The 15,584-nt window shown below is 39.2% G+C and overlaps 2 protein-coding genes across 4 annotated transcripts; one reads left to right on the top strand and one right to left on the bottom strand.

Annotated features, from left to right (window-relative positions):
* The first annotated feature begins 106 nt into the window (after positions 1 to 106).
* On the top strand, positions 107 to 7,714 carry LOC131010040 (ATPase family AAA domain-containing protein At1g05910-like). Of its 3 annotated transcripts, XM_057937436.1 has the most exons (13): positions 117 to 212; positions 355 to 435; positions 538 to 651; positions 1,462 to 1,700; positions 2,112 to 2,219; positions 2,347 to 4,137; positions 4,240 to 4,428; positions 4,578 to 4,717; positions 5,853 to 6,095; positions 6,182 to 6,368; positions 6,766 to 6,831; positions 6,919 to 7,165; positions 7,272 to 7,714. In XM_057937436.1, exons 4-13 carry the CDS (start codon positions 1,485 to 1,487, stop codon positions 7,643 to 7,645), a joined length of 3,561 nt encoding a protein of 1,186 aa, XP_057793419.1. In that variant the 5' UTR covers positions 117 to 212; positions 355 to 435; positions 538 to 651; positions 1,462 to 1,484; the 3' UTR covers positions 7,646 to 7,714. The 3 variants fall into 3 exon arrangements, with proteins under 3 accessions (XP_057793418.1, XP_057793419.1, XP_057793420.1); XM_057937435.1 differs by lacking the exon at positions 355 to 435 and having other exon boundaries at positions 107 to 212; XM_057937437.1 differs by lacking the exons at positions 117 to 212; positions 355 to 435; positions 538 to 651 and having other exon boundaries at positions 1,561 to 1,700; positions 2,059 to 2,219.
* A 412-nt stretch (positions 7,715 to 8,126) lies between these two features.
* On the bottom strand, positions 8,127 to 14,416 carry LOC131010039 (ABC transporter G family member 25-like). The gene is made up of 3 exons (XM_057937434.1): positions 14,137 to 14,416; positions 13,168 to 14,017; positions 8,127 to 9,327 (listed from the first exon to the last, which is right to left on the bottom strand). Exons 1-3 carry the CDS (start codon positions 14,254 to 14,256, stop codon positions 8,321 to 8,323), a joined length of 1,977 nt encoding a protein of 658 aa, XP_057793417.1. The 5' UTR covers positions 14,257 to 14,416; the 3' UTR covers positions 8,127 to 8,320.
* Positions 14,417 to 15,584: the final 1,168 nt, after the last annotated feature.

Genomic DNA, 15,584 nt, shown 5'->3' with positions numbered 1-15,584 from the left:
CCAAAAAGGGAAATGGGTACTCATTTCGTGGACGGATGAAAAAGGAAATATGAGTACTCATTTCGTGGACGGAGGGAGTATATTATATTTGTAATTAAAAAGCCAATGTGAAACGAAAAATCTCTCCTCTCTCTCTGCGTATCGCGAGCAACCCCTGCAGTTTTTTTCACCTGACTTTTCCGTTCTTAGTATTTGTTGAATATCATCTGAAGGTAAAAATTCCAATTGCTGCGGAAATCCTGTTGATTTTTTCTCTATTGCTGGATTCTGTGCTTTGTTGAGCTCTGTTTATCTCCAGCACTTGGGGAAATTTTTTCCACTAATTTTGGTAAAATATATCTGCTGATTCTCCAGCTGCTGCCTGTTATTTTCTCTAATTTCGTGGCGTACGGAATGCATGCAATTGCATTTGGAGCTATCATCTTGTTCTAAACAGTATTGTTGTTTGTTAATTTATTTTGTTACTCGTAAATATTTTTGGTAATTGTTGGTTCTAAACTTGACAGTTCAACTGCTCTGTTCCTTTTGTTTCCTCAGTTTAGGATATCGGGCGACTGGATTTTTTTTGACTGGATGCTTGTGTGCGTGTCGATTAAGGAGAGAGAAGCCCTTGGTGTGGTGGAAGATTGGGGCTGAATACTAGTTTTTTTGGTAAGTGAGAAATTGAAAGCTATTGGTAGGCGGAAATGATGTTGATCTTTACTTTAGTGCCAAGATGGTTCTGATTTCTGGACAATGTTGTTATTTTATGAAAAAAGAAGTCGTCTATTTATTTATGTATTAGCAATTTAGCAGCAGTAGTAGTAGTATTATATGATTCATTATTTGTACGCTGGCAGAATTTGAAACCCAAGCTGGACATTGTTCCACTATGTTTATCAGTAGAAACATCTGAAAATTTACTGGGTTAGTACCAGAAAATGTTGATTATGCATCTTGCAGTGAAGTCTAATCTAGAATGTTGCTGTTTTTAGGGGCTTTCTAAACTGTGGGTTTCTTCATAGAGTGTGCACGATGTTATAACCTTTCTGTATTGCCTGTGATTTTTCCCCGTATCAAATTTGAACAAATTATTACTCTGGCACGGGTAAATCCCTAGGTTGCCTCCCGCCCCAACCCAAGCAGTGATGTAAAAACATGAAATCAATTACAAATTAAGTTATTATTGGTCGACAGTAATTGCAATCTATTTAATCATCTCAAAAATGTCATCTCTTAAGTTTTGGAGCATGTCGTGATGGTTGTGCATTTATGTGAACTTGAATGAATGTCTAAGCTGGTCCTTGGGGGTGATAGCACTGCTCATGTGGCCAAATTGCAGATCCTGTTTGGCTATTGGTTCATTGACACCTGTTTGTCACCAGCTTGTGTGTGTGTGTGTTTTTTTCTGTTCATTTAGTTTTAGTTAAAACTGTCTATGCATTTGTTACTTACTATGTGTTTCTGGTGTGTTATTTTTAGATGGGAAGACTCTAGTCGTTCCGATGTTCTCAAAAGGATCAGTTGTGGTGGATGGGCCTGATTCAAGGCCAGTTCGTACAAGTGATAGGCTCAAGAGTAGGACAAGGCATCATAATCGCCGCATGTATTATACTCCAAATATTGTTATGCGGAGTCAGAAAAAGAAGCCTAAAAAACGGGCTTCATCTTCACATTTGGCGAAGATTTTTCAAAAGGAAAGAACGTCATCTAAAGCAAATGTATGAAGTATAATGTGATTTTTATATATTTGTTTATTTTGTAGAGCTGAAAAATATAGAAACATACATGGGAAAACCGGAAAAGAATGGAGTAGATTTCACAGGAAGAGAATTTCCCATATATAAAGGGAGTAGAAAGCTAGGGTTACAACTAGGTTAAATCTTAGCCTAAAATAACAATAGGTATAGAAGGAAACCTGGATACGAATATATTCTACAGCATATTTGTTTCCTTTTATGTTTGATTTGTTGAGTTAGGTCCAAGTCTAGATTCTCTTGCTGTAAATTATTGTCTCTACTTCTACTATAATTGGAACGATGCCCTATTTGAATAGAAGTTATTTTTTCCTGGTTGCAGTTGCTTAATATCGGAAAAAGATGCATGATATTGTCACTTTTGACTTCTTGCAGTCAGTGGATGCCAATCTTAGGCGGTCTACCAGGAAGAGGAGGATGCCCATGAATCTTGAGGAATACACTGATAGTTCTGGAACAGAGGGAGAGGATAATGACTTAATGGTGAGTCTTATGTGCACCAGGCTTATGTACGCCATATAATTGATGGTTATATGTGTCCATCTGGTTTAGTTTGATCCTCCTTTTGGAGCTCTTCCTCCAGCTAATAACTATTTTATTTTTGTCTTAGATGCCAAGGTATCAGAGATCTAGGAACAGAATAAACAATAACATTGCAAGCCAAGATGAGTTGACACCTCGTCGTGAAGGGCTAAGACCCCGTCGCGAAGGACTTCGGCCTCGACGTTCCAGAGTAGGTTCTAGAAAAGCATTGCGAATAGAATCCGAGGAGGAACAAAGCACATCTGATGAAAAGGGGACAAATGTCGAACCAGAAAACGCTAAAGACATGGAGGATAATGATGCTGATGATGGAGAGGGGGAAGAGGAGGGTGCTGGTGAAGAGGATGGTGAAGATGAAGAGGAAGATGGTGATGATGAAGAGGGGGAAGAGCAAGAGGGTAGAAGGCGGTATGATCTCCGTAATCGAGCAGATGTCCGCAGGCTCTCAATAGAGCAGAGTAAACAAATGCCAAGATCCCCACGTAGAGTACTTCATCAAGGAATGGGTTCCAAAGTAGGCAGGGATGCAAGGAGGGGCAGCTCACGAGTTCATAAACGTCATCGAATGACACGAGCTGAAGACTCTGATGATTCTCTTCTAGTAGATGAGCTTGATCAAGGTCCTCCAATACCATGGGGGAGAGGTGGCAGCAGGTCTGCTCCTCCTTGGTTGCTTGGAGGGCTAGACATCCAAGGGACTACATCATGGGGTTTAAATGTTGCTGCATCTGGTTGGGGTCATCAAAATGATACACTTTCTAATTTGTCTTCTGGTATTCAAACTGCTGGTCCAAGCTCCAAAGGAGGGGCTGACATTCAGCCTGTTCAAATTGATGAGACTGTAAGTTTTGATGATATAGGTGGTTTGTCTGAGTATATTGATGCCTTGAAGGAAATGGTGTTCTTTCCACTGTTATATCCAGACTTTTTTGCAAGCTACAACATCACTCCACCCAGGGGGGTCTTATTATGTGGTCCTCCTGGCACAGGGAAAACATTGATTGCGAGAGCATTGGCTTGTGCTGCGTCAAAGGCTGGACAGAAAGTCAGTTTTTATATGCGAAAGGGGGCTGATGTCCTGAGCAAATGGGTTGGGGAAGCTGAAAGACAATTGAAATTGTTATTTGAAGAAGCTCAAAAGAATCAGCCCTCAATAATCTTCTTCGATGAGATTGATGGGCTTGCACCTGTTAGGTCTAGCAAACAAGAGCAGATTCATAATTCAATTGTGTCGACTTTGCTTGCTTTAATGGATGGTCTTGATTCTCGCGGACAAGTAGTTTTGATTGGTGCAACTAACAGAGTTGATGCTATTGATGGAGCCTTGAGGCGCCCTGGGAGATTTGATCGTGAGTTTAACTTTCCTTTGCCTGGCTGTGAAGCACGTGCTGAAATTCTAGATATACATACTCGTAAGTGGAAGGAGGCCCCTTCCAAGGAGCTAAAACTGGAACTTGCATCTAGTTGTGTAGGATACTGTGGTGCTGATTTAAAAGCTCTATGCACTGAAGCTGCAATACGTGCTTTTCGGGAAAGATATCCACAAGTTTATACAAGTGATGACAAATTTTTGATAGATGTCGATTCTGTGAAGGTGGAAAAGTATCACTTTGTAGAGGCCATGACAACAATCACCCCTGCTGCACACAGAGGCTCCATTGTGAACTCGAGGCCGTTATCACCTGTTGTTTTTCCATGTCTGCAACGACTTCTGAAAAAGGCTATGAGTATCATTTGTGACATATTCCCTGTTGTTTCATCAGATACATCAAAGCTTTCAATGCTTTCCTATGGATCGGCAATTTCTCTTGTCTATAGGCCTAGGCTTCTATTGTGTGGTGATGATGGTGTCGGGCTGGTAAGTGTCTTATTTTTTCTTCTCTCTTGTTTAATCCTTTTTTGTACCAATCTTTATAAAGGTTAGATGTGACATAATGTACTGATTTCTTTGATTTTGTAGGATCATCTTGGGCCTGCAGTTTTGCATGAACTAGAGAAGTTTCCTGTTCACTCTCTTGCTCTACCATCTTTACTATCTGATCCTGGAGCTAAAACACCAGAGGAAGCTTTGGTGCATGTTTTTGGTGAAGCCAGGAGAACTACGCCATCTATACTATATTTGCCTCAGTTCCACCTTTGGTGGGAGAGTGTGAGTGCATTATCACTTAGTTTCTGGGCGATTATCTGGATCTGGTTTCTGGTGTTGATTGATTTATGTGTATTTATTACTCTTTTTATTCCAGGTCACTGTAGCATCAATATTTTGCTATTAATTGGATAAACATTTTTGCTTTTTAGGCTCATGACCAACTTAAGGCTGTATTGCGGACGCTGTTGGAAGAATTACCTTCTGGTTTGCCCATATTACTATTGGGAACATCCTCTATCCCACTTGCTGAGATATGTGATAGTCCCTCAATATTCTCCGACCGCCATGTGTATGTCTATCAATACTTCATATATTATGACCTGGATTTACTTTCATGATTCCGGTCTAAGTTTAACTTGTAGCTGCATCTGTTGATTTTCTACATCTTATCGGTATTTATGTTCTTTTCAATATGAGTAGTGTATAATGTTCATTTTTTTTGGTTACTCTTCTAGGAAATTTTTCTTTCAATTTAGGATGCCAGAAAACTTCTATTTGCTTTCTTTATTGTCATCATCCAGTGCTCAAAGTTCAAGGCAATCATGCATGATCCTCATATGATGAATATATATAATTGAGAAGCCTGCAATTTCATCCAGAAGCTTTCAATATTTCTTTCTGATATTGATTCAAGTTTATTTGCTTACGGCAAATTTTGAGCTTAGATCAATTTTCTCGCCCTTCCCAGTCTTCACCTTTTACTAGGTGTATATAGTTTTTCCGTTTCACCTTAATAGCATATCCTCTATGGAACTAAGGAAAATAAATCCCTTTATTGTCTGTAACATGCTTGCTAAACCTAACATGTCTTGTTGGGAACTTGATTCACCTGTCCTTCACCTCAACTCAGAGATTTGGGAGCGCATAGGAGTTTGATGACCTTCCTTTATATGTTTGACTGCTCATAGGACATGTATTTAGCAATTATCAATATCCTTGAGAAAAAGTTTGGTTGATGAAGCCGAGAAAGAAACTGTGGTTTGATGGAAATTGATCAATGTTTGATTGGAGTTTCCTCATCCATTGCTGTTGCCATTTGTCTTTTTTCTCCATAACTGGAATAATAAGAAGTCGTGTGGCATAACTGTCGAATTCTCTGTAATAATTTATGCAGATCTAACCCAAACTTTGTGATATTTAATCATTCATCTATTTTATGCCTTGGTCCTTTGTACTGTATTTTTAAGTCAGTTGCATTCCTTGTCTCTATTTCAAACCTTAACTGAAGGTTTTCTCTTTCAGTGAAAGTTAGGTCGATGTTTCTAAAATAATTGGAACGGCAAGAGGTCTTGGCTGTATAATTGCTAGATTCCCTTTATCAATTTTTGCTTTTGCCTCTATTGTTTGATCTATTGTACATTGTTGTTCAAACTATGCTAAAATTTGTTCCTTTTCTTTGTTCTTCTTTTTGGGTGTATTGACAGTTTGCATTTAAGCTCACCATTAAAAGAAGACAGATCATTGTTTTTTGATCGTCTGATAGAAGCAGCATTGTCAGTTCAATCTGAGAATTTGACGATATCAGCTACATCTAAGGGCCTTCCTGAACTTCCAAAAGCACCAAAAGTGGCTACAGGACCTAAGGTCTCTGAGCTAAGGGCTAAAGCCGAAGCACAGGGCCATGCTCTTCGTCGTCTACGCATGTGCCTTCGAGATGTTTGCAATCGGTGAGAAATACATCTTTCTGTTTCAGGTATAATTTCATGATTGTCTCACAAATTTTTGGATTCTTTACTCCTTCATTTCTTTACAGGATTCTTTACGATAAGCGGTTCAGTGCCTTCCATTATCCAGTCTCGGACGAAGATGCACCAAACTACCATGCAATAATCCAGAATCCTATGGACGTCGCAACTTTGCTGCAGCGTGTTGACAGTGGAAAATATATCACATGTAAATCATTCGTGGAAGATTTTGACCTCATTTTGGCTAATGCTAAGGTTCGTGCTCATGTAAAACCTGTTTAAGTATAGCTGCAAATATGCTTGTGCATGTTGAATGAATAAAATATGCTCATCTTATGCAAAAATGCTGTATATCAATTGATGAAGTAGAAGTAACTAAAGAAGCATGTAAGACATGCCACTCATGATTTGTACATGGTTATAATTAAATATGGATTCATTTATTGGCAAGACTAGTTATCTTCCTCGAATTATTGGATGCTGCTGGTCATTTCATTGTATCCCTTCAAGCGGCTTGACCTTTCTTTATCTTTACTTTTGCATGTTCATCCTCTCCGAGAAGTTCTTTACAGTTTCTGCTATAGCAGTTGTAGATGCTCGTCTATAAATAATATGACTTGTTCTTTTGACATTTCTGTTTCCCGTTCCACAGAAATACAATGGGGATGATTACAATGGATCTAGGATCGTGAGCAGAGCATACGAACTCCGTGATTCTGTATGTCCCTAAACCAGTTAAATGGTTTATCTTTTCTAGCTGAAGCCTTGAATCCATCTGATGCAAGTAATGTTCCACTTTTTTCAGGTCCACGGTATGCTATCCCAGATGGACCCTTCCTTGGTCACATTTTGTGACAAGATTGCCGAGGAAGGCGGCCCAATCTCCTTGCCCGTTGATGATGGGACTACTCTGCCTCAGTCTCCCGTCATCCAAATGATGTTGACGACTAGGGCAAGCGCCCGTCTTCGTAATGTGCAGCCCGAAGTTAATCTCGATCAGAGCTGTGAACCAACTAAAAAGCCCAAGAAACAAACCGATGCCTCTCAAGCAGGTATCATCTGCTCTTTTCATTTCAAAGTACGTCGTCTAGCTGAACATCGCGTTTCTTGAAAACTAATTGCTTTGGAACTTGTTTTTCACCTCACTGTTGGTGGCAGAAGAGGGATCTGACCTTGATTTGGACCCACCAAAGGCAGCCGAAGAAGCTGAGGCAAATTGTACAGAGCAGCCAACAGTAGAGACGCCGGTTTCTGACAGCGATGAGCAGCCGGGAAATTCCAATTGCGACACCGCCGAGTGCACGACGCAAGACGTTACCATGTCGTGTGCAGAAACTTCAGATCAGGTGGATTCCATAAAGAAGCTGCTCCTGGATCGGTCGAAAGAGTACAACATCCCGCAGCTTGAGAGATTGTACACGAGCATAATGAAGGGCGTTTTTGAAACAAAAGATAGGTCTGAGGTTAAAGATCTTAAAGCCTCAATTTTGCGTTTCTTGTTTGAGTTTGCAGAAGATCAATCTAGGTTCTAGCTCTTCTAACTTTGATATAGAGTATTTTTCCAGCTTGGACGGAATTCAGTAAATTAATTCTTTCATCTCTCTCTCCCCCTCTCTCGCTTCAATTTACGTTTTTTGAGTTTGCAGTTAACATAAAACCATATTCTATTGGGATAATAAGTTAATAACATGTAATTATTGAACTTTGATCAAATTTTAATTGCTATTCTAAAAATATGAACTTTTAATTCAATCTTAATTTGCTTAACGAGGTTGGAATTCGTCGTGATTTATTTATCAAAAACAGAGCTTAGATGCGGATGACGTTACAAACGTCTTTTATTTGGTCGCTTTTTTACAAAATTAGAATTAAATTTCAATAACTTAGAAGCTGTTATACCTATTGTAAGCTCACTACCAATTTGTCAACTCGGTGATATTTGAGTAAAATAACTCTCTCTCTCTCTCTCTCTGGCGAGGTAAAAGTACCAACATCCAATATATGTAATCTTGATTGGAATTAAAATGGCAGCTAGCTAGTTAATTGCTAGCTCGTGACATTGAAAAAGCAACTGTCTTACAACTTTAATTACACTTGATCATGATTCAAACTAATTCTTTTCCTACTTCCACCATTAGAGTTTGCTCGAATCCAACACAAAACATCTCAGCAACAAACCACTTTGTGTATCCCATTCCCCTATTCCATCAAGCTTTGATTCGCCTTAGGGCAAGGTAGGCCAACACTCTGTACCCTACAAACATGATCACCAGAATCCCCACGCTCAACGCCGGGTGGATCTGCCCGCTGATGTCCTCGTGCACAAACCTACATGTCGCTATGTCGTGGTGTCTTCCCGTCGAGGAGCAACCAAGCAATGAGGAGATGCTCTCCCCGTCCCCGTATTGGACGTTGATGAGCAGCCGGTAGGTGTAGAACGTCGTGGATGCGTACTTTATCCACGCCACAAAGGGGGGCACTTTGTGCACGTAGTAACCCCCGGTCAGCACAAAGGCGAGCATCGTGACCGTGACCATCGTCGAGGCCTGCTTGGCATCCATGATGAAGGCACCAAGCGCGAGGCCAAGGCCGATGGACACAAGCACGTAGGCTAACAAGACGAGTAATGTCAAGACGAAAGCTGAGAGCTCGGGCTTGAGCCCCGTCATCCAGTAGAGTATGGACAGGAAGAGGGTCGGGAGGATGAGCTCCATCGGTAGGTCCCCGGTGATCCGGGCCATGAAGTAGGATGATAACGTGTACATCCCGGCTGCCTTCTCCTTCATGAAGATGGCTCGCTCCTGGGGGAAGGCGAAGACCGCATTGAAGGAGGGGAAGACGCCCCAGAAGATGGAGACGAAGAAGGGGAGACCTAGGCGGTCCTGGACATCTCTGTAGTCGGAATGCCACCACATGAAACCACCTAGCAACGAGGCCGTGATCACTTGGAACACCCTCAAAGAGTTGAAGGTCTCGTGCTTCCGCTCTTTGAGGTTCCGCTGCAGCAGAATGCTCAACTGGTTAAACCAAGTCGCTAAATGGCTCGTGCAGCTGTACTCCTTAGTCGGAGGATTCCCATTCCCATTCCCCACCACCGGAGCTTCCATGCAAGCCGTTTTAACCTTTGGAGCAAGCACATTGTTATAGGAGGATACAAGAGTTTGCCTCACATTAGGCCTCTCCCTCTCACTAAACCCATCAACTTGGCATACCCCTACATCCAATAAAACAAGATTTACATCAACAACAAAACTACCAAATTTCAACATATGACCCACTAATCCATATCATAGAGGTAAATGCAAAAGGTAAAGGTAAATTAAGATGTTTGGACCTAATAATCAAGATGTTCCAATAGACTACGTTACTCTAAGGGACGGCAAATTAAAATTAGTAAAAAATGGCAAGATATTTAAGATATATGTTATAGTAAACAGAGAAATGAACTAATTAGAGCTGTCCAATGTTGGTGGTGAGTTGGGAGTCCACTCATTATAATGGCTGCTAATGGATATTTGGGCCACCATCACCACCACTTATACCTTCATTCAAATCTTAATTTATTAATGTCACACCATAAAAGAAATAATTCTTCTTGGTGGAGGGACACTTTCATCTTCTCACCACCTCCATCCACGTGGACTTGTTACTACCAATTTTTTTGTTTTAATTAAGGTACATAGGCAAAGAAAAGGCAACAACACTTTTCCAGATCACAGATGTGCCATGACGCATCTGCAAACTATTGTCTTTTTTGCTAGGTTTTATTCAAGAAACTCGTGCTAGAAATGATACTAAACGACATATATATATACATTTGTATTCTTTTTAACTATGTTGATCTATCACAAAAAAGAAATACTATACTCACCTTGTTGAATGAAACATTCCATATGCCTAGTGTGTGCAGTGTGTGTGATGATGGACTAAATGCATTCAAATATTCTTAGTAAAAGAAAGTATTCAAAATTGCCAACTCTTTAGTTGGATGCTATCCGACGCAAGCAATGTTGTCACGTTTATCACAATCCACATTATCATAATTGTGTCTCCAACGAGAGATTAACAGAGCTAATCCATTTCTTAATCTTTTTTTAATCTTGTTGAATGCTCGAAACAACCTTAAACAACTAATTAAAAGAATATCTAGCAAGTGGGAGATGCTTTAATTTATACCCTTTCCACAAATATAAACTTGTGTTAGTGTCAATGTCCCACCAATCTATTTTCGACAGCCAAATTAGGGCAAAAAAGAGTCAACGAATTAGGAAAATCGACAAATTAAAACAAAACTTGTTATGTCACGGCCTCAATATCAATATTGTGACCTAGACTATCACTAGCAATAGTTGGCAAACATTTTCAGGTGCTTGACAATTGACCTTAGCACTTATATGCACAGAACTAGCTATTCTTGAAGGAATTATTACCTTACTGTAACATGTTATCTTTTGGGATCCTAAACAGGCATATTTCATTATTAAAAGTGGCTACAAAGGTACTTCACTATTATGCATAAACACTACCCATATATTCTTGAAAGGAATTATTACTTGCCTTAGTGTAGCGTATCTGTTTTGGGATCCTACCATAGTTCATCAAAATCGATAGTTTTTTTACAGAATATCTTATGTCATCTAAATAATGGGACATGGGGTTTTGTTGAAAAGTCAGTAGCTAGCTCCATCTTCCATCCATTTCAAAGTGATTCTGTGCGTGTGTCAATCCAAAAATTTAAAGATTTTGGTGTGGGGGTGGGGGGGGGGGGGGGGTAGCCATACCCTACCCTAGTGCAGCTACCACTTCACTACAAGAAAACACACTAATCATACACACATATGTATGGAGAGATATATTATATACACAACACGAATTCTAAGAAGCTCAAATCAAGAGCCTACCATAACATGTCGTTTTCTCAATGCTTTCTCTTTCTCTATAATGATCGGTCAAAACAATCTAGCTATGTATTTTTTTTTTCAACTTTATGTCACCGAGGATCATCTAATCAAATAATGCATAATTATCATACCATTTTCAATAATGCACAGCTACTTTTTCGAAACGCATAAATCCTAATTTCTCAAGAAAATGAAATGGTGACTTTTATCTCACACATTATGGTAAAAGAAAAGGAGCATATAAAGGGTACAAAATATCATACTATATATTTCTGATGATAGAGAATTTTTTTAGCCTTAAAGAAGCCAAAACAAAATGAGAAGATACAGAGGCCGGGCCCACATTCCCAATAAGGGATCCTTGTTAGCATCAAATGACACATTGCCGATTTAAAAAGAAAAATCGATTCCATCTTCTGTATAATGTTTTAAGATCCTATTAATTTTTTTGGTTAGTTTTGGAGTTTTTGTCTTTAAAAAATGGGAGCGAATCTGACGACGACACCAACTCCCACCTCAACGAATTAAAATAAGATGTAATTCCAACTTTTCCGTGAAAAGAAAAAAGTTTAGAATGTGATCTTATTCGACTATAATTAAAATGAATATTCTTAGCTATGATAGTATAGTCTTGATTAATGTAAAGAGATAATTTAAAATTTGAATAAATGTAACTAAAAAATTCCGTTCAACTATAGAAATTATGATAGACATGAGACATCATTACTTTTCCCAAAACAAAAAAAAGGTTATGGAAACACTACATCAAAATCACTAAAAGAAAGTGGGCATCATGAGAAAATGGCTAAGAAAAAAAAAGTGTAAAGGCAAAAGCTCAAAAGATAGGAGACACGTGGTATGAAGCTAGAAATTCATAAAAATTTGCCCTTTCACTGTGTGTGTTCAAGAATTCATATTACTCATTATGCTCCTAAAACAATTCTCCCACCACCATTACATCTCATCAAAAGTTTCAAAGCTAAGTGCGTGCAAAGGCATATCATAGAGTATTTCTACTATATTATGGATTAAGTCTTGCTACTACTGACTAGTTCGACTCCAACTTAAACTTAATTTCGTGTATAATATCGTTGTCGCAGCCACCTCTCAATGCGCAACTTGTGCAGACAGATTTGAACTTAACCTCAAAATTAAACTCATCCAATCCAGACAGATTTGAACTTAACCTCAAAAGTCATCCAATCCATGTCTTTTTCCCGGTAGACTCAATTAATACTCACTAGAGTGTCAATTTTTGAAGAAAAGTTGTGAATTATGAAGATGGCCCAGCTTTAATGGCGGAAACGACACTGTATATAGTCCAGTTTATTATAGTACAAATTGGATAAAAAAAAATATAGATGTGGATGAAGTATTAGTTTTTAAGAATTAAATGCCTTAAATTAAATTTTCAGGTGTGACCACTCTTATTGTTGGACCATATTTGGTTTTGCTACTATAAGTTACACTACAAAGAACAACAAATATCTCGCTTTAGTTGAAAATGATGTAAAATATATATTTTCATCAATTTTTTCATATGTTCTTGTATGTTTTGTAGGATGAATAATTTCTGTAAGATAATTTTTTTTTTTCCAAACAGCCCCTTATCCCTTATCCAACAAAAAAGGACAAGCTATGTTTATATGGGCACATTGAATATGCACCAATACTTCCCCAAAAGTTAAAATTAACTTCATATACTCAATAATTATGAAAATTAAGCATCATGAGTTATTCTTTTTAATCCCAAATGTGACAGCATTAACTTAGTGAAATTTAAGATTATGATTGAAAATAAGCAAGTGGGAAATACGGTTTCATAAACACTAGTGCAATAATGGTCTATGTCTAATTAAAGACAGCAAATATGCTTGTTTTTAGCCAACAGACACGAAAATCACTATCAAAAACTAGTCAAGCATTTAATGAGAAGCTTGACTATATACATACGATAAAATCAGCCTTATATCTCGTATTTCAATACCATTAATATGTAAACGCTTGTATATAAAATCCTAATAAAATGATGTTCCATGAGTATATAGTGTGATACTAAATCACGTAATTTCGACGAATACGAGAAAAAAACACTAGGAAATACTTAAATTAAGCAAAAACAAACGAAGCGCAGCTCAATTAGAGAAACGTACCGTTGGCTAGATCGAGCATGAAGTCGGCCGGATTCATGGGGAAGAGCGGTGAGAAGCCGATGCTGTCGAAGTAAGGCGTGGCTTGGCCCCGGGTGCCGAAGTATATGCAGCGGCCCTCCGACAGCACGAGCAAATCGTCGAACATCTGGTAGGCGCGGCTGGACGGCTGGTGCACCGACATCACCACCGTCTTCCCCCTCGCCGCGAGCCCCCCCAGCGCCGCCACGAGGCGGTAGGCCGCCGTGGCGTCGAGCCCCGACGTCGGCTCGTCGAGGACCAGCAGGCTGGGGTCCACCAGCATCTCGTGCGCGATGCTCACCCGCTTCCGCTCCCCGCCGGAGACGCCGCGCACGAAGCTGTTCCCAATGATCGTGTCCGCGCACCGCCCCAGCCCCAGCTCCGCGATCGCCGCCTCCGCCGCCGCGATCTTCTCATCCCGGCCCACCGAGCCGGGAAGGCGGAGAAGCGAGCAGAAGATCAAGGTCTCCCTCACAGTCAGGTGAGGATACAACACGTCGTCTTGCGCTACGAAGCCGGTTTTCTTCGCGATTTGCTTGCTGAATTTCCGGCCGTTGAAGAGGATGGCGCCGGCGAGGCCTTGGCCGCCCTGGAAGCGGCCGGCGAGCGCGTTCAGGAGCGTCGATTTGCCGCTGCCGGAGGGGCCCATGATCGCCAGCACCCGCCCCGGCACCGCCGTGCCCGTTATCCCGTTCAAAATCGTCCGCTCCTGGTGGCGCGGCGCTGGATTCTCCACATCGCCGCCTCCGCCGCCGAGCATGCTCATTATTCCGCCGGTTCTTGATTTCCCGCCGCCGCCATGCAGCTTCACTCTATATGAAACATCCACAAACTGAAAAAAAGAAAAGTAAAAAAAAAGGTTAATTTTGAAAACTATCATCCAACAGTACACTACTTTCATTAAAATAATTTAATGAAATTAACACTAAATAAATGATAGTATATGTATACCTTAAGCATGATGGGAAAAGAACACTGCAAATTCCGATCCAAATTATTTTGATTTTGTGTGGAATTTGCTCCTCCATTTTTACTAGGGGGGGCTTCTGCTGCTTCACCAGACACCAACATTGTATTTTCTCTGTCTAAATTTCTCAGAATTGCGTCGAAATTAAGGATGGTACAGTTGCAAAATTTAAGATACAAAAAAATTTATGTGAAAAAAGTAGTGGCGATGTTGAGGGAGAGAGAGAGAAATAGGAAGCAAGAAACGAAAATTGATGAGAGAGAAGCAAAGCTGTTGCTCCCCACCCCTATTTATTTGGTTTGGTGTCTGCCACATGCTACGTGGCACTTCACGAGCTAAGCCATGTGTAACCATTTTTTTCACCCATTATATATATATATATATATATTATAGATATAGAGGAGACCTATAATAAAAACACATTTTAGGGTATATTTGATATATAGAGATTTTAGGGTATATTTGATATATAGAGATAAAGGGTGATAAATAAAACTTAGACAAATAAAACTTAGATAAATAATACCAGGGGGAGAAGATATTAAATTTCCCAGTGAAACAGTGATATAAGAGCGGGTCTCTCGCTTAATGCGGACCTTCTTGTTAATCAATATTGCTATCAAACGCTTAGATAAGACATGATTATTTATCTATCTTGTTTTATCTGGGGCTATCAAACATACATAGGAATCATTTTCAGCCCTTAGATCATCAAGATCTACGGTTGATTCATCACCTTATTAGATGAATTCATGGTCCTGAGTTCAAATCCCATAAATAACAAAATAAATTATTTTTCGCAATTCATACCTTTATACAGTGAATTCATACGTGTTCTACATAAAATACATATATATAGGGGAGAGTTAATCTGGGTATAATCATTTTTAACATATAAAATACGAACTAGTTAAAAAGTATGATTCTATATAGAACATGTATAAATTTGTCATGTAAATATATGAATTGTGAAAAATAATTTTTTAACCATCTATGAGATTCGAACTCGGGATCATGAATTCATCCAATAAGGTGATGAATCAATCGTAGATTTTAATGATCTAAAGGCTGAAAATAGTTCGTGTATATATATATATATATATATATATATATATATATATATATATATATATATATATATATATATATATGAATGCAGAGAAGGGCTACCGTGAGAACACATCTTAAAATAAGAAATAAAAACTAGGAAAAATGTATGAATTTTATGTAGAACACTATGAATTGCGAAAAATAAATTTTTGCTATACCTTTGAGATTCGAACTCAGGACCTGAATTCATCCAACACGACGATGAATCAACCGTAGATCTTGATGATCTAAAGGTTGTAAATGATTCTTATTTTATATCTTAAGCCCTCCTTTATGAATGCAAATGTATAAATACACGAATGTTCAATATTTTTAATTTAAA

This window comes from Salvia miltiorrhiza, chromosome 2 (assembly GCF_028751815.1).
Source record: "Salvia miltiorrhiza cultivar Shanhuang (shh) chromosome 2, IMPLAD_Smil_shh, whole genome shotgun sequence".
Lineage (NCBI taxonomy): Eukaryota > Viridiplantae > Streptophyta > Magnoliopsida > Lamiales > Lamiaceae > Salvia > Salvia miltiorrhiza.
The sequence above is the reverse complement of the archived record's forward strand: the minus strand, read 5'-3'. Positions and strand labels throughout refer to the sequence as shown.